The sequence below is a fragment of the Rattus norvegicus genome, chromosome 3 (assembly GCF_021556685.1).
Source record: "Rattus norvegicus strain SHRSP/BbbUtx chromosome 3, alternate assembly SHRSP_T2T, whole genome shotgun sequence".
Classification (NCBI taxonomy): Eukaryota; Metazoa; Chordata; class Mammalia; order Rodentia; family Muridae; genus Rattus; species Rattus norvegicus.
Window position 1 is genome coordinate 158,916,827 of NC_141536.1, and position 18,200 is coordinate 158,935,026.

The following is an 18,200-nucleotide window of genomic DNA, read 5'->3' on the forward strand; positions in this document are numbered from 1 at the left end:
TTAATTTGGCTCTTTTAATGGACTTATGAAGGGACTGGTGGCCAAACCTCGTTTGCTGGGACAGAGGCTGTGAATTTAAGTTCAGGCGTAGGTGTACACCTATCTGTCCTTGTCTCTATGAGAACGTAGTAAGTATGAAGGTTCGTGTACACGGAGTTGCGTGTGAAGGTGTATTGAATGTGTGTGGGCATCCGTAATGGACACTGATTTTCAGCTGCTTAGAAAGACACAACCCTTGCAGAGAGAGTCAGCGAGCTGCATTTGAAGTTTAGAGTCAAAAGCTTTTCTAAAATTCATTTTTTTTTATTAAATTGGAAAAAGAAAGGTACGATACAAAGGATTATCAGTCAATCAAACGCTGCTTTGCGATTCCGTCTTAATGGACTCACGGTCCAACTCTGTTCTCTGTACAAGAATTAAAAAAAAAAACACCTCAAGTATTTGCATAATCTGTCAATTTTTATTAACTGGGTTAGGGGAGGGTTTTTATCAGAGCACATTATGAAAACATTAGGATATTACAGACAGGCGTGAGATAAGCGTCAGACGGAACAGATGAAGCAAGTCCCTCAGCCATCTGAGAAACATTAATAACGAAATATTACAGAAACAAATCTTTGTTAGGGGTACCGGATGCAAAGGGGAAAGCGGAGGTCTTGGCGCCCCCTTGTGTCGCAAAACGAACCTGCAACTTTCATTTTGCCGTTTTTTTTTTCTTTTGAAGTTGGTAATTCATGCCCTTGTCCCTGTGCCTCAGAAGTAATTGTTCCCCCAAATCACTGTGAGCCCTCCTCAGCGAATCACTTCCCCATCACCGATAACTTTCAAGGACCCTATTTGAAAACCAATTCTTTTATAGCCCACACATTCTATTCCAAAAGTTGGCAGGTGCCCAACGTAGAGCCTGCCCTGAGTCCTCCTTCCCCCAAATGTGAAATGAACTAAGCCAGTCTTCCCTTCCCCTCTTCAGGTTCAGAGCGTACAGCAACACTGGCTACAGAGCCGGATATTCTTTTTCTCCTAAGCACTTTTCTTCTGCACCTTACTGGATACCTGCCATTTTTTTTCATAACTTAACACAAATGCCTTTATCTACTTACTTCCTCCCACCCTGGCACTCACCTGCTCCCCTAGATCAACTGGTTAACCTGCTAACCCATTTATACACTTATATGCCAGGAAAGACTGGACCAGAGTCATAAATAATACACCTTGATCTACAACAATTCAGGCAGAATTTCATTGGCTGGCCAGAAGAAAAAAAAATATATATATATACACGGTGTGGGTCTAGACAGGAGATGGAGTGGGAGGAGAACCTGGTGGGAGCTAGGTGATTTGTTTACTTGGATTTTCCAACTGGTCCGATGGATACGGGGTCCGTTTGCACTTGAGCATCCAACATCCGCTTTGGTCCCTGGAGGAAAACACAAAGCAGCCAGTATGAGACCAACAACAGCAAAGGGTACCTAATACATACTTATTCTGGCTAGGTCGTCCTGTGCGACGTGAACACGCTGTGTTCATGGATGGATGTCTAGCTTCGATGCCTAGTGACATTGCTTCCCAGGTTTGTGAAATCTTAGACACGCTACGATTTGATTTTAAAATGGGGATGCTCAAACCCATCTCGTAGGGGAGCTCCCAGATAAAGTGTGCTCACACTGTGACACACGTAGAGCAGTCCTGGGTTGGGAGGGGACGACTTGCTATTCTTTTTTTTTTTCTGGATATGAAAATTTATTATTCTGTTTCCATTGTCAAAAATTTATGATCTTGGTCTTTCCTTCTTGCCTTTGTACAGAGCCAAAAGAGACACAGTGGCTACTTTAACCACCTTAAAGCAGACTCCAGGAATATATCACCCACGGCATGGCCTTTGTGACCAAATCCAGCAACCAGAACTTCATCGTTTTCCTCAATGAAGTTCAAGCAACCGTCATTGGGCACGAAGGCTGTGATCTTCTTGCCGTTCTTAATGAGCTGCACCCTGACACACTTCTGGATGGCAGAATTTGGCTGTTTGGCTTCAACCCCTACTTTTTCCAGCACAATTCCCTTTGCGTGAGAGGCACCCCCAAACGGATTGGCCTTCAGGGCTGTGCCCAAGTGGGCTTTCTTGTACTGTTTATCATGCCGCTTCTGGTCCCGTCGGTGACTGCGGAGCTTCTGGGCAGTACGGAGACCACGACACTTACCCATCTTGCCGGCGCCACGGGCCGGAGAGAAAGAGCGACTTGCTATTCTAATTCATTCTCCACCCCTAGTTACTGTCAAGTAGCTCCTTCTTCCCGTGCCTGACAAGATGGCGCCCTGGTTTGTTCCCCAGCGCTATCTGAAGTGACCTTACTCTCTTTGATCTGGCATCCTCCTCCTCTGTGGGCTTAGTCTGCTGCCTCCTCATGGGCCATGCGAGTGTCTGGCGTGTGGAGGTGGCACCTTGCTATTATCTCAGTGCGGCAGGTGGATGCACGCTGTTGTGACTGTACTATTGTAGTCTTGCCCTTTCTGTTAAGTGTGACTCAGACATAGTCAAACTCGTCCTTCCTGTGTACAAGTTCTACGAGCTCAGACTCTTACAAATGGTCGTGTTAGCACCACCTCAGTCAAAAGATGTACCTCCCTTGTCTCTCCCCATCTCCCAACTGTCAGACCCACTTACGAACCCTCATGGCGTACATTTTTCTATTCTACAGCTTTGCTTTCTCTAGGATCCTCTGTGTGTTTATTTTCCAGGTAGCATCTCACTGGGTAGCCTCGGCTGTCCTGGGACTCGCTGTTTAGCCCAGGTTGGCCCTGTTCTCACAGCAACCCTCTGGAGAGTTAGGATTGTAAGCCTGCACCACTATGCTGAGATTTTCCAGGATTTCATACCAAGGACTAATAGAATCCCTGTCACAGGGAGTAAGAAAACCCCTGGCCTTTGAACACAAGATCTTTCCTGTCACACGTGGGTTGAGATTCATACATATCACATAGATCAGAGACACTGTTGCCGGTGCCTCTTTTTTTTGCAGCCTTCCAAATAGAACCTCACAACACAGGATGGTGCACAGAGCACAGTAAAGGAACATACAGTACAGCTGTATGTGAGGTTCCTGTGCTTTCGTCCGTGTAAGTTATATGTAGCATAAAGGATATAGTATACTATAGAGGGCATATGCACAACCATGTGATTACTATATATAGCATATAGTGTATGTTACATAACATATACATACTATCTGCCACTTTCTAGTGTAGGAAACATGACAGTATAGTTTTGATTGTGTGTATGTGTGTGTGTGTGGTATGCATGTGTATATACATGCTCACACTGTATGGTACACATGTGAAGGCTGCAGGTTGATGCCAGGTGTCTTCCCCAATTGCTCTGACAGTGACGGAGGCAGAGTCTCTCACTCTCACCAAGAGTACACAGATCCTGTTAGTCTAGCTCCAGAGATGCCTTGTCTCTGCTTCCTTAAGTGCTGGGGTTACAAGACTAGGGCCACACCCTCTGGCATTGACATTGGCCTTGGGGATCCCAACTCTGATGATTTGACTGGATGGTTGGGACAAATCTGATTATCTTGGCCTCTCTGCCTAAAACTGCAACAGCCAAAGGAATTCTTCTGGCCCCATCAGCCCCAGTGGCTCCTTCGGTGAAGAAGTAATTCAACCGAGCATTTATATCCCTGACAAATTAGAGACCATAGGCCTGAGGCTGGCTCTTTAAGTTCTTATGCCACAAAGTACTGTGTGACTGAGTGGAAAAATACACCAAAAGAGAAGAGTATACTTTATGTAGCAAATAGCTGAGCTTCAGCCAATCACAGTCTAGCTTTGACCAATCAGAAGCTGGCAGTTTATCATACCATGCACAAATTAGCAATAAGGTAAGTGACACATCCCACCACTCTGACACCAATCAGTGATTACTTTGTATCTGTATCCAGCCTGTAAGCTGGTAGCTCATAGGGCAGAGCTGGACTCTAGGTTTCTCTTCTGGTTTAGTGCTCTGCCTGATCCACGACCCCCATGATGGTCCCTCCCTCAAATACTCCATATTAAATCTGTTGAGTTTTTCTTTTAACACTCAATAATGATATAGTACAAATGGGTCTGTGCTGGTTAGTTCTCCTTGACTCAGACAGAGTCATCAGGGTAGAAGGAGCATCATTTGAGAAACTGGGCAGTAGGCAAGTTGATGAGGGCATTTTCTTGACTGCTGATTGCCGTGAGAGGGCCCAGCCCACTGTGGGCGGTGCCGTACCCTAGGCTGGTGGTCCTAGGTTGTGTAAGAAAGCAGGGCTAGCAAGCCATGTATGCAGCATTCCTCCATGGTCTCTGCTTCAGTTCCTGCTCTCAGGTTCTTGCCCTGACTTCCCGTCACGATGAACTGTAGGCTGAAAAAAAACCTTTCTTCATCAGGTTGCTTTTGGTCATGGTGTTTATCACAGATAGAAAGCAAACTGAAACAGACCTGCAGCTGTTACCATGACCTCAATTTGACAATGGGGGAAACTGAGGGTTGGGTTAAGTGACCCAGCCAAGGACACAGAGCTAGAAGGCAGCCAGAGCAGGACTGCAGTCCGGCTGGATGGAGTGGCTAAGGAGCATAGGTGCTTGGTATTGTTCTCCTCGGCTCCGTTCCTGTTGCTATTTAGATGGTCCTGTCCCCAATACCAGGCTCAACCTTCCTGCCTCTAGCCTTGAGCTCAGGAACAGCCTGTGTGTCTGCTGCTCTCTGTGCCTAAGTGCCTGGTGGTACCCAGTAGGCACACAAGAATCATTTGTTTTGCCAGCTTTCCGGCGAGCTTCCACTTTGGAGTCGAATGCCACACTCCTTAACCAAGAACCGAAAAAAAAAATCCTCAAACACCCCATCTGCTTACCAGGCCCTTCAGAAAGCCCCCGAGGGACTGTCGCCGCTTCTCAGACCTCTTTGGGGTCTTGTCCCCAGTCTGCAGCGCGTTCACCTCCACCGTGGGCTGCTGCACACACGGCGCTGGTTCTCTGGCTTCCGGTTTGCCATTCTTCTGCTTGTTGCTCTCAGCCGCTGACTTCTTGTCCACCGACTTCTTGTCCTTCGAGGAGGTCTCTTTGTTTTTCTGGGCTGTCCCCGCGGGCTCCGGCTCTGGGGGTGAGGGCGTCTTCTCCGTGGAGTTTGATGTCTACAGCAATTTCAAACAAAGGCCCTGTTTAGTGCCCCTGTTTAAGATGATTCTTAAAAGCAGAGAGGCAAATGTATTAAAACAGAGATGCTCAGATGTTGCAAATGAGTTTAGGTAAAATATGGGGTGGGGGGTGGGGGAGAAATCATCAAGGCTGTGCATAACAGGTGGCATTTATTTATATATTTATCTTGCATCTATCCATTACTTATCTCTGTTTTCCCTGCAAGAACTCCCTCTGTTCCTTGGCAAACTACATACACAACTTGGGCCGAGTCACTTAATTCCCCAGAGCCTCAATTTCTCCATCTGTAAACTGAGGCAGTAATGACAGCTACCCTATGACACCTAGGCAAATTAATCCCACTCCAGGTATGCGGTCCCCAGCCTGGCCAGTATCAGCAGCGTACATGATGGGGCATGGACAGCTCTGATTGGTTCAGGATAGCTGAACACAGTTCTGATTGGTTCAGCATAGCTGAGGACAGCTCTGATTGGTTCAAGATAACTGAAGACAGCTCTGATTGGTTCAGCATAGCTGAAGCTATCACTGATTGGTTCACGATAGCTGAAGACAGCTGTTGGTCTGATATTTGAGCTTTGTTAGAAATACTCCAGAAGGGGCTGGGGATTTAGCTCAGTGGTAGAGCGCTTACCTAGGAAGCACAAGGCCCTGGGTTCGGTCCCCCAGCTCCGAAAAAAAGAACCAAAAAAGATCCAGCCGTTCCTGGAGCCCTTTCACGTGTAGACCGGTGTGGACAAAGTGTCCCATAGTTAGCATAAGTGACTTATTTCTTGAGGGTGCTCACCTCGAAATTCATAATTACATATGCCTTATATCTTTATGCCAAACTGTCCTTTTATTTCATAAAATGGTAGCTCAAAAAATACTTATTTTTAGTTTCAAATGCACATTTTTTCAATACCAAAATGAGAGGGTAGCTACAATGTAAAGGTTTTAAACAAACAAACAAACAAACAAACAAATAAAACAACCCAGTCCTAGAAGAGTCTGGAAAAACCATAGCTACATTGAACCAAAACCCCCAAATCTGGTAGGCTATTTGGGGTAGATGGAGAAATTTGAGGAACTCAGGTCACATGCACCATACTGTGGGCTAGTGAATGCTCGCTGGATCCCAGCTGGGAGACGTCATGCCTACACGGTCAGTGCCAGCCTCAAACTTGTGGTCTGCCTGGCTTGGCTCTGCCTCCTTAGTGCTGGTGTTAGCGTTACAGGCCCATGCTCCCCTGAACCCTTGCCAATGAACTCTTATGAGATACAGTCCACATTTATCTTTAAACAGCAGCTTTGAAAATCACAGTAAACCTTGCAAGTGTAACTGCTCCCCCCCATGGGTATATTCGGCCCCCTGGATACACGTCTACAGACTCTGGTTCACGAAGTCCTGACCTGTACCCAGGCAGGAAGTCTGACGGCAGGCAGAGCTTCAGTGTTGAGCGAAAATAGAAGCTAGCGTTTTACATCAGTGAAGCCAGCACAGCCCTGAGAAAGCAGCAGAAGACCGAGTAGAGCGGCTGCTCTGAGCCCAAGCTCATGGAGACTGCAGCTCCCTCAGGAAGCAGATGCCCATGAGTGTGGCCAGCACCCTTCAAATTATTCTGCAGACAAGTCCCTAATCCTGTATTTCCTGGCAGTGCTGAGACTTGAGGAGAAACTCTGAGTAGCATAGGAAGCCCAGAGCAGCTGTCTCCTCTGGAAAGGCTAGGGATGGGTACTGCTGTGCCCACAACTTCCACAAACTGCGTGGAAGGTGTCAGCATCTAGCAGTGACTCAAAAGCTCATACTGGAGGCAGAGCCCTGGATTGAGTGTAGTTCTATCATGTCCGTGCCGTGTGAACAGGCATGGAAGAGTCTCTCCATGACCTCTTCTGTGTAAGGAGACCTGAGGGTCCAAGTACCACAGCTGGCTCATGTGGAATGCCAAACTCGGAGTAGAGATCAGCTTGGGTTTTCTTAGAGGGAGGTGGTTCCAGGACACGGAACTGTCAGCTTGACGGACAGTCAGGAAAGTCCCTGACTAACAGGAGAGCTGGTCAGCCTCTTCCCACCGACTGCCTGCAGTTCCTCTTTTTAAGGAACTGTGAGGTTCTGACTATAGTGTGCAGATTAGGGGATGGGAAACGGTGAGCCAGAGCCACAAGCTAAGGGCACACACTAGGGGCACATACTAGGGGCACACCTTAGGGGCACACATTAGGGGCACTCTCTAGGGGCACACGCTAGGGGCTCGCACTAGGAGTACACACTAGGGGTGCACTCTAGGGGCTCATACTAGGGGTGCACACTAGGGGTGCACTCTAGAGGCACACACTAGGGGCGCATGCTAGGGGCACACCGCCCACACTTCCCAGCTGCAGGGACTCCCCCTCCCTTCTCAGGAAAAACTCCATTTGGGAGTGGGGGATTGGGGAGGGTTCCCTGTTATCCTGCCCAGTCTCTTGTTAGGGTCTGGGATGCAGGCTACTGTGTTTTAATCAAGTCTTGGCTCTTGGAGATCCTGTCCTGGTCCCCCACCCCCTTTAGAACACTGCTCTGATACCCTCTTTCTGCCTCCTGGTGCCTCAGGGAACACCGTGGCCTTCCACTCTTTATCCAGTACCAGGGAAGAGTGGCCACAGAGGGGTTTTCTTAAAATGTGTGGAATGACTGGCCAGCAAGTCACACTCTGTGACCTGAAGCCTTCCTAGATCACTGTGAGTCAGGACGGCGCTGCACAAAGGACCAACGGTGGGTTCCTGTGAGAGAACAGGCCCTGAGTGCCTCTTCCCTTCCTTGCTTACATTTTCCTTTTAATGGCTTAAAAATGAATTCATGTATGTGTGCATACATGTGTGTGAATGTGCATGTATATTATGTACTTGTGCATACATGTATGTGTATGCACATGAATATATGTAATATGTATTACTGTATAAGAAGGTATGTATTTATGCATGATGTACGTAAACATGTGTGTATGTATACATTGTTTATTTTCTCAGTGTACCTCTAGTTTCTTGGGCTGGAGACATGGTTTGGATGTTAACAGCACTTGCTGCTCTTGCAGAGGACCTGAGTTCAGTCCCCCAGACCCACATCAAGCACAGCCACCTGTAACTCCAGCTCCATGGGATCCACACCCTCTTCTGACCAAGCACCTGTGTTCCCATGATCACTCTACATGAAGACACACAATTAAAAGACACGTAACTAAAAGTAAAACAAGTCTAAAAAATAATCTGATAGAACGCTTGCCTACCAAGCGCAAGGCCCTGGGTTCGGTCCCCAGCTCCGAAAAAAAAGAAAAAAAAATCTGATTATTTTCCCCGAGACAGGGTTTCTGTGTAGCTCTGGCTGTCCCAAACCTTGCTCTGAAAACCAGGCTGGCCTTGAACTCACAGCAATCCTCCTGCCTCTGCCTCCTGAGCTGTTACTCTGGCTTAGGGAGGTGCTCTCCCACTGAGCTACATCCACACTTTCCTCTATATTGCTTGAAGCTTTAAAGCAGGAATTGATCGCTAAGTCGACCTGGTGTCCTTGAACTCACTCTCTACCTCAGTCGGGTCTGGAACTTTCAAATCCTTTTGCTCCAGAGTCTGGGTCACCAAGCCTGGCTTAATCTGATCATTCCCTTGAGAGCAAGAATGGCTTTGTTATTAAGTACTGAAGCCCTGACTGTTTTACCTCGAGTCTGACCTCTTTTACAAAATCTACACCAGAAACATTCACATGCGGACCAGCCAAGCAGGAAGTGGAGGGGCACAGCTACCGGCTCGTCTCGTTTTATTTGGACTCTGGAGACCACCTGAGGCTAGGAGTGCTCAGGTTTCTGTGAACACCCACGAGAGGGCAAACCTCAGAGGACAGGGTGTCTACTTCTCTTCTCCCTCCCGATGAGAACACTTCTTAAGGCAAGGTCTAAGGCTCTGGAAGATGGAGTTCTCAAATGGATTTTCGAACCTCCAGATTAACAAGAGGAGGATTCCCACCATGAACGTTACCGCTGTTATAGAACTACTAAAATTATTGTTATGGCTGTCCCTCTGCAGGGTTCAGGTGTGTGTGTGTGTGTGCACTCACACACTCATGCTTACGTGCAGTATGTATAGTGTGCATGTGTTATGTATGTGTGTGCAGTATGTGTAGTATGTATCTGTATGTGTAGCATGTGTGTGCAATATGCGTAGTGTGTGTGCATTTGTGTGCAGTATGTATAGTGTGTATGCATGTGTGTGTGTGCAGCATGTGTAGTGTATCTGTATGTGTGGCAGGTGTGTGCATGTGTGTGTGGTATGTATAGTGTGTGTGTGTGTGTGTGTGTGCGCGCGTGTGCAGGTCAGAGGACATCTTTCAGAGTCAGCTCTCTCCTTCCACCTTGTTGAGGTGGGTCTCTCTTTCTTTTGGGGTCATGGCTTGTTTTTGATTCTGTGCTGTGTACTGCATGCTGGCTGGCCCATGAACTTCCTGGTAATTATATCTTTACCTCATATTTTTTCCAAAGGAGACCTGAGATTACAGATGTGTACCATTATACCCAGATTTTTGTATGGTCTGGGATTTGAACTCAGGTTGGCAGGCTGTCATGACCAGAATTGACCCACCGAGGGATCTCACTGGCCTGTATTTTCCTTTTGGTATAAAGCAAGTTTACTGTGTTTCCAAGGTGAGCCTTAGAGTGCTTGGGCCCCAAAGTGCCTGGCATTGCATGTAGGTTTGGAGGTCCAATATAGATATAAAAAAGAAAAGAAATGGAAAAAAATCATGTTCTTTAACATTATATTTATAATATAGGAAAACAGTCGTAGTTTTATAATTATCAACAGAGGTAGAAATCTAGACTGTATTCTGAATTGTGCTGTGGATGCATGTGATATGAGCAAAACAATGGGGTGGTGATTCCCTACCAACAGCTTAATCATAATGACAAAGAGCCCCTACAGTTGGCTGAATCATTTTTTTTGGTTAAGTTTGGAATAAAATGCTAATTCATGTTAAAAATGGGGTCATACAGATGGAACCGATTCCAAAGGCTTAGCGTCATCCCCGGAAGAGACACCAGGGGGCGCTCTTCTTCCTTTCTTCCTCCTCTTTCCTCAGGTTTCCCCCTGAGAGGTGGAAGGCAGCCATTTGCATGCAAGGGAGAGAGCCTGCCGTGGAGACTAAACCACGCCAGCCTTTCCAGTCAACAGAAACGTGAGGCAGATGTTCCTATGGTTTGGTGTTTCGCTATGGTGGCTTACACTGATATTAAGTTATTTATTGAGTCCCCACATCAGGAACGTTCTTAGTGCTTTCCCAGTACTGGGCCATCTAGGTGGACGCTCTATTGACTCTGCGTCCCTACATCCTCCTAAGTGAGGATACCGGGGCACTGGGAGATTGGTAATCTTTCAAAACAAATATAGCAAAAACCCACAAAAACGAACAAAAACAAACAAACAAACAAACAAGCACGCCTTAAAAACCCAGGATCCGACAGACCCAGGTCCTACGAGTCTAAAACACAGGCGTTTAAGCACTTCTTTGTATTGTTAAAGTTAGCACAAGAGCTCTGATTTTTTAATAGAAGTATCTATTTAAATGAAAAGGAGTGCCAGATTATAAAATAGTAACGATGTTGAACACCTAACTTCCCTCCCTCTGCCTCTCAAGTGCTGGGATTGCAGGCATGTGTTACAAATCATGGTTCTATGTAGTGTTGGGATGGAGCCCGGGGCTTTGCATGTGTGAGGTTCGTGCACTAAGAGAGCTGCTGGCCACCACCCAGCCCAATGGCCCCATTTTAAAAGGAAGGAACCTGCGCGAATGTCCAGTTCTGTTGGTTAACAGTAAAGAAGGTACCACAGAAGATGAGAGAAAACCAGAAGCACCTGCTTGTTCTACAGTGTTCCAGACAGGGGTGAGAAGGATCAGGAGAGACAGAAGAATCGTTACAGTGTCACGAGGTGAGCAAACCCTATGACCAGGATGACGGAAGGGCACAGGAGCTCTTGGAGAAGGTGACATTGCTGCTAAAACCCGAAGGCTGGGATGAAACTTTCCATATGGAGAGAGAAGAGCGCAGGACTGGCCCATGCCATGTCTGCAGAGCCCAATGCTGCTGGGCATACAGTGGGTGCTTAACCAGGCAACGTCTCACAGGCGTCTGAGAACTGCACTGAGAACCCGGGGGACGCAAGGCTGAACCGGCCCGCAGGCTGAGTTCACAGTCACTTACTTGGCAGCTGGAGTCTTTCCCGTTACTCTCTTCCGAGCGGGTGATCCCTTCGCTCCCTCTCACTGACTACAACAACAAACAGACAGCGTCCTCTCAGTTACCACAGCACAGCGACCGTGCGCAGGCGCACGCACTTCTTCCAAAACCGACGGCGACCCCTTCATTTACCGTTGATATTGAGGATCGAGAAAGCAGAAGAACAACGGGAAAGGGGGCCCTGGCTGTTTGTGTCATCAGAGTCTGATGAATTCAAGGGTTAGCGGCCCAAACGAAGAGCAAACAAACAAAAACAAACGAAATAAAAAGTATATATGGGGTAAAGAGACATTTGCTCCTGTCTCCCCAGGAAAACACTCCTAATCCCAGCATTTAGGAGCCGAGGCAGCAGGACTCATGAGATAGCCTAGGCTAAGTGAGATCCTCTTTCAGAAGGAGAAGATGAAAGAAAGAAAGAAACGTTGGAAGGAAGTGGTGGTTAGAGATATGATGAATGAATGAATGAATGAATGAATGAATGAGTGAGTGAGTGAATGAATGAACTGGTGTATTGGTGCCACTTGGCTACCAATTCTTTTTGTTACTTTCGGCAAGTGGAGCTGGGTTAGCGCCCCCTGGAGCCAGGGGCTTCCTCAACAGGGTGACATCTAGTCGAATCACCGTCTTTGGTTCCTCGAAGCGGGTAATCTGAGCTACTGGTTCCAATTGTGTGGCCACAGGCCCAGGGGCGCCAGACTCACCTGAGGATTTGTTAGAGAGATGCGAGTTCTTGGGACCTGTTTAGATCCAGAGCCACAGGATCAGAAACTCTGGGCCTGGGGCTCAACCACCTGCGTTTAGCAAGGCTCTCGGGGTTCTGAGCAGTGCTCTAACTGGCTACAGCCAGACTCGGACTCACCCTGGGCCCTGTGACTTTAACTGTGAGTGGCGCGATCAAACTCCCACGTGACGTGAGGATGAGCGCTCATTGGTTAGCACCATCTCCTCCCAGTTACTCATGGAGCCCGCAGCTGCACCACTGTCCACTGGGATGTTCTCTTAGCGGACAGCATACGCTCAGCGTGCATAGATAAGAACACTTAATCCTAAGAACATGAGAGGTGGGCCAGGAGCTGGCCTGGAGGTTAAAGCACCTTCCATGAAAGCGGCAGGTGTAAGAAGACAGTTCAGACCCCAGGAAGCTGGGTGGGCATGGCGGCCACTTGGATCCCAGTGCACCGGAAGGAGGTGGAGACAGTATTCCCGGAGATCAGGCTACGTAGGCTAGTTGTATCTGAGAGCGCTCCTGGTTCGACCAAAAGACCAGGCCTTAACATGTAAGGGAGACTCTCAACACACGTGCACATGTGCATGCACACACCCTCACATGTACACCCATGTACAGGCAAACATGTTTATAAACACGCGTACCAAACATGCACGACAAAGAAATCCTTACAGCTGCTCAAATGCACTCTGAGGGTTTAGGGTTACATTCTCCGGTGTCTGAGAGACGACACTCGAAGTGTCAGAGGTAAGTTCAAAGGTTAACTCTGAGTGGTCTCTCACTGAGGGCAGGCACTGTGCAGAGAGAGAAAGATGTGTATGAATGGTTCGCCACAGCAGAATCTTAACAGAGGCAACCATCATTTTACAAGCAAACAAAATGAAAGCTCAGAGGCTCTAGGCGGGCTGTGGAGCTAGGCGGTTAGAGACCCGAGCTGTGACCGTGGGCGGTGACTCTAGGCTCTGTACTCTCAGCGACCTCTGCATTCTACCGCCCCAAGGAGGGGCAGGCACCACTCAGTCAACTATCAAAGAGTGAACATTTACTTAAAATTAGATTATTTGAATTAGATAAATTGAATAAGTGAAGCAACTAATGCGGGCTTGGAGAAGACAGAGGCCGATGAGCCTCGAGTACAGATTTTTGTGGGACACGTGTGGTATGATGTCATACAGGTGAGGCGGGTACAAGATAGAAGGAGGCCTGTCATTGGATGAGAAGGAAGGATGGGCGGGAGAAAGGCTTGAGGGAAGAGGAGGAGACTGGAACGGAAGGAGACTGGAGACCGGAGATGAGAGAGAAGCGGCTGAGAGAACATGGAGGCTGACCTTAAGATTCCACTCTGTGTATTTACAGGTTGCTATGAATGTTCTTTGTTTTTTTTGGTTCTTTTTTTCGGAGCTGGGGACCGAACCCAGGGCCTTGCGCTTCCTAGGTAAGCGCTCTACCACTGAGCTAAATCCCCAGCCCCAGCTATGAATGTTCTTAAGGGATGGATGTGAACAGGGCTTTGTATGTGTAGGTGGGCAATTTTATCTTATCAATTGGATTAGAGATAACCTCTGATTGTGTTGTGTGTGCTTTCTTTCTTTTTTTTTTTTTTTTTTTTGTTCTTTTTTTCGGAGCTGGGGACCGAACCCAGGGCCTTGCACTTCCTAGGTAAGCGCTCTACCACTGAGCTAAATCCCCAGCCCCGTTGTGTGTGCTTTCTTGTAGCGATGTAAGTGTAAGCGAGTGTGTGGTGGCAGACACTGGGCCGCCACGGAGTTGGGATGTGTGTTTCTGACAAGATGTCTACCAGATATCTTGGGGCACTGTGGTGCTGGATCTAGAGGGGTAAAAGAAAACCATTTTTAATATAATTTTACAACAACAGACATGCCCACTCAAAGGTAGAAACTACGTTTCTCCAATAATGACTCGACGTGGCTCTCCAGACAACAGAAGCACCGACTAGGGCCATCAACAGTTTGGACAGAGTGTGGGGATGGCGGGGTCTTTCCCTATCCCTAAAGCCACATCCCCAGTGCACCCCAAGTACAGAGCAGTCTCGGTGTCTCCTGACTGGCTGGTAATGGAGAATGGGGTGCTGCCAAGCTCTGTGAACTTGCTTTTTCTTTCTTTTTTTGAGATAGGATCTGCTACACTGCTCGGGCAGGCCTTGAACTCACCATCTCTCTGTCTCAGCCTGTACCACTGTGGTGGATTGAATAAGAATGGCGTCTGTAGGCGCATATAGTTGAATAGTCAGTCAGTCTGCCTCTCTATCTGTCTCTCTGTTTCTCTCTGTCTCTGTCTCTCTGTGTGTCTGTCTGTCTCTCTGTGTCTGTCTGTCTCTCTGTGTCTGTCTGTCTGTCTCTCTCCCTTCCTGCTGCCCGTGGATAAGGCTCAGGATCTCAGCTACCTCTCCAGCACCGTGCCTGCCTGTGTATCACCACGCTCCCCATCATGATGATTACGGACTAATCTCTAACACACTGTAAGCCAGCTCCCGGTCAAGCGCTTCCCTTTCTAAGAGTTGCCTTGGTCACGGTGTCTCTTCACAGCAATGAACACTGACTGAGATGACCGACCACCGTTCCTGGCTTCCACACACTCTCCTTAGAGTGAGATTCACCAAGGTTTCCAAGTAAAGACCAGTGTGTCCTCTACATGGGACTGAGGCCCTCGAGGATGGAGAGCCACTCTTCCTCCCGCTGGGTCTCCTGTGCTCTTCTGAGAGGCTCAATCTTGCTCGAGAATGCCGAGAAGAGGGAATTGACTCCTCCAGCTATTGCTGTCGTCTGCTACTGTCTGACACTTTAGGATGTCACTCGGCCCCTCTGGCTCAGACTGTGTAGAAAGAACTCCTTGTACTCCCCTCACCTGCACTCCAGTGTGGCCTTCAGAACATGGCTTCTATCCACATCAGTTAGGCCCTGGACACCATGCATGTTTGTCGGTGCAGGTGAGTGGAGGCGCTCCCGGGTGGCAGTGTTCCTGTGCATGTGGAGGCCACAGGTCAACACCGAGTGACATTCCCCAGAACACATTCGCCTCTTAAGCAGAGTCGCTGAACCTGGAACTCGCCCATTTAGTTAGGCTGAGTGAACTTCAGAGATCTGCCTGCGGCTGTTTCTTCCATGCTGGGATTATAAGCGCATGCCGCCTGGCCTTTAGTGGGCTCCGGGCGTGAAACACAGGTCCTCATACTCGGAAATCCAACAGTTTACCAAATGAGTCACCCATCCCCACCCCGGGGAAAAGTTCAGTTGCAAAATGCAAACATGTGTGGTGGCTTGTATGAGGAAGTCCCCAGAGGCTCTGGCCTTTGAACACTTGGTTCCCAGCTGGTGACACTGTTTGGGGAGGCCTGGGAGGTGTGGCCTGGTTAGAGGAAGTGTGTCACGGGGGGCGGGCTTTGAGGGTTTAAAGGCTCTCACCACTGCTGTTTCTCTGCTTCCTCCTTTGAGCTCAAGATGTGAGCTCGCAGTTTCCAGTTCCAAACCCCATGCCTCTGAGTTGCCACAGCTCATTCTTACCTCTGTGGAGGTACAGGCCCCACTAGACTTTCTTTTACAAGCCGCTCTGGTCACGGCGTTTTTATCACAGCAGTAGGAGAGCAACCAACACAACATGCGTGAGAGGAATAGCTTTTCAAGCCAAAGGAGCAGTGCGCGTCAGGCCCCGGCCTCGCCACAGCTTCAGGACAGCAATGCTCCGTGCATCCTAGGAGGGCGAGCACAATTGACCTTGACTTCCCCTTACTTCAGGCTCGTGTCCCTCCCTCAGAGGCTTCTCCCGTTCAGGATCTGGAGCTTCTTCCTTTCCCTCCATCTCTTCCATTGTCTTGGAGGAGGGTTGGGTGGGATTGGGTGAGAGCAAAACTCCAGGCCTCCAGGAAGATCACCACCAATTTCCTCCCTTTTACAGAAAAGCACGAGAGAGTCCCCTGTCGTCGGCAACTTTTCTCCATTCCGTTTTGAGGCACAGGAAGCCACATGTACCTCAGGCTGCTGGCTTCAGATAAAGACATCATCAAGCTCGCCTGAGGTCACTTCCTTAATAATCCCTATTATGAGGACAGCCCCTCCCACCTGCCCTCCCTCACCCTGCTCCTTCCTTCTGAAGCCTGCAGAACCCTGTTTCAGCGATACAACTCAGATAACCCTGGTTGCACTTTGCCACCTAAACAACCCTAGCCACTGAGGCTTCCTTTTACTGGCTGTCAAAAGCAGCCGTTACCGTTTGAGGATGCTAAAAGCTCAGAGGCTCAGAAGCAGTTTCCGAGATTTTCCTACTCTCTGCCGAGTAACTTGTTCCGAGTGTGGTTTTCTCCATGAGACTCAAAGGTGAATCGTTTCAGCCTGCAGTTTAGACTCTGGCTTTGGTGTCTGGAGCCTTGCATGTTAATGATGCTGGTTCTTATTGCTTGCACGTTTTGATGCTTCCAACCCCGGTCGCTCAAAGGGTCAGCATTTGAGCAGAAACATTTGGTGATCGGTTCACGTATTGTTTGGAAAAAGAATGCAGATGGACTTTGACCCCTCAGTGATATCTGACAGTTAAAAGAAGAGGGATGGGTGTGGTGGTGCAAGCCTTTGGTTCTAGCACCAGGGAGACAGGGACATGGTAGATGTATTAGTCAGGGTTCTCACGAGTCGCAGAACTTGTAGAATGGTCGTCTATGACTTAGAGCTGTAGTCCAGTAATGCAAGAATGGCTGGCTGTGAACGGAAGGACCGAGAATCCGTCATTTCTTCAGTCCACAAGGTTGGATGTCTCAGCCGGTCTTCAGTATCTGCTGGAATCCCAAAGAAGAAGGTTCTAATGCCAGCGAGGGGATGGACTTGCTAGCAAGATGAGGACAAGCAGCCAAGAGCAAAAGTTTCCTTCTTCCATGTCCTTCTATAGGCTTCCAGCAGAACTCGTGGTCCTGATTAAAGGGTGTGTCTTCCCACTCAAGATGGGCATCAAAACCATGTATCTTCCTTCCTCAGAGGTCTGGACTAGGAGTGGATTGACCGCCCAGGCAAAAATGAGTTCTCATAGCTGTGCCTCCATTTCCAGATTGTAGTTCATTTCAGATGTAGTCAACTTGACAACCAAGAATGGCTATCTCAGTGGAGCTCTGTGAGTTCAAGGCTAGCCTGATCTACATAGTGAGTTCCAGGTCTACATGGGGATGTCCTGTCTCAAAAAAATAAAAGAAGTAGGGCGATCTATCTATCTATCTATCTATCTATCTATCTATCTATCTATCTACCTATCTATCATTCTATCTTATTTTATCTACCATTTATCTATATCTATCTATCATTATCTATCTGTCTATCTCTATCTATCATTATCTATCTATCGTTCTCTGTCTGTCTATCTATCTATCTATCTATCTATCTAAAGACAAGGCTCTTGTTCCCACCTGCAGTGTTCAGCTGCCTTTTTTTTTTTATCTACACACTGATTAGACCCCTGAATACAAAAATAGAGGTGCCCGATGGATGGTGGGAAGGATGGTGGGAAGGACGGTGGGAAGGACGGTGGGAAGGATGGTGGGAAGGACAGTGGGAAGGATGGTGGGACAGATGTTGGAGGACTTGTACTTCATTAACAGAATTGCACAGCGGGCTTTTCTGCTGTTTCCTGGTGACTTTAGTTTTCTTGTGCCCATTTAAGTTCCTAGATAGTGAAAATCACGGGGACCCAAAGGTGTCTGCTCACATTCTTTCCAGCCCACAGAGATTAAGAGCATGGCAAGTTCACCAAGCAAACTATGCAGCCAGACACTTCCCCTGTAAGAATATCAGGCAGCGGGGTTAGGGATTTAGCTCAGTGGTAGAGCGCTTGCTTAGCAAACGCAAAGCCCTGGGTTCGGTCCCCAGCTCCGAAAAAAAGAAAGAAAGAAAGAAAAAAAAAAAAAGAATATCAGGCAGCAAGCATTACTATGTCCCAGTGACCTAGGTCACGCATATGTCACCTTCAGGAATTCTGTACTTCGGTCTGTGGCTTTGGCCTTTTTTGCTTTTCAGACTGAGTTTCACTGTGCAGCACAGTGTAGCTTTGACCTAGGAATCCACCCC

The 18,200-nt window shown here is 48.0% G+C and overlaps 1 protein-coding gene and 1 pseudogene across 13 annotated transcripts in view; both read right to left on the reverse strand.

Annotated features, from left to right (window-relative positions):
* Positions 1–282: 282 nt before the first annotated feature.
* Positions 283–18,200, reverse strand: part of Bcas1 (brain enriched myelin associated protein 1) — an 83,080-nt gene continuing 65,162 nt past the window's right edge. For 6 of the 12 annotated variants that reach the window (XM_087648543.1, XM_087648536.1, XM_087648518.1 and 3 more), the window contains 2 exons: positions 4,878–5,156; positions 439–1,417 (listed from right to left, as the gene is read on the reverse strand). In XM_087648543.1, the coding sequence (XP_087504669.1) occupies positions 1,343–1,417; positions 4,878–5,156 (354 nt within the window). In that variant the 3' untranslated portion in view covers positions 439–1,342. 12 annotated transcript variants of the gene reach the window in all.
* Positions 1,716–2,237, reverse strand: Rps23-ps5 (ribosomal protein S23, pseudogene 5; annotated as a pseudogene). Its single transcript, XR_015684018.1, has one exon. The product of XR_015684018.1 is annotated as a ribosomal protein S23, pseudogene 5 (transcript).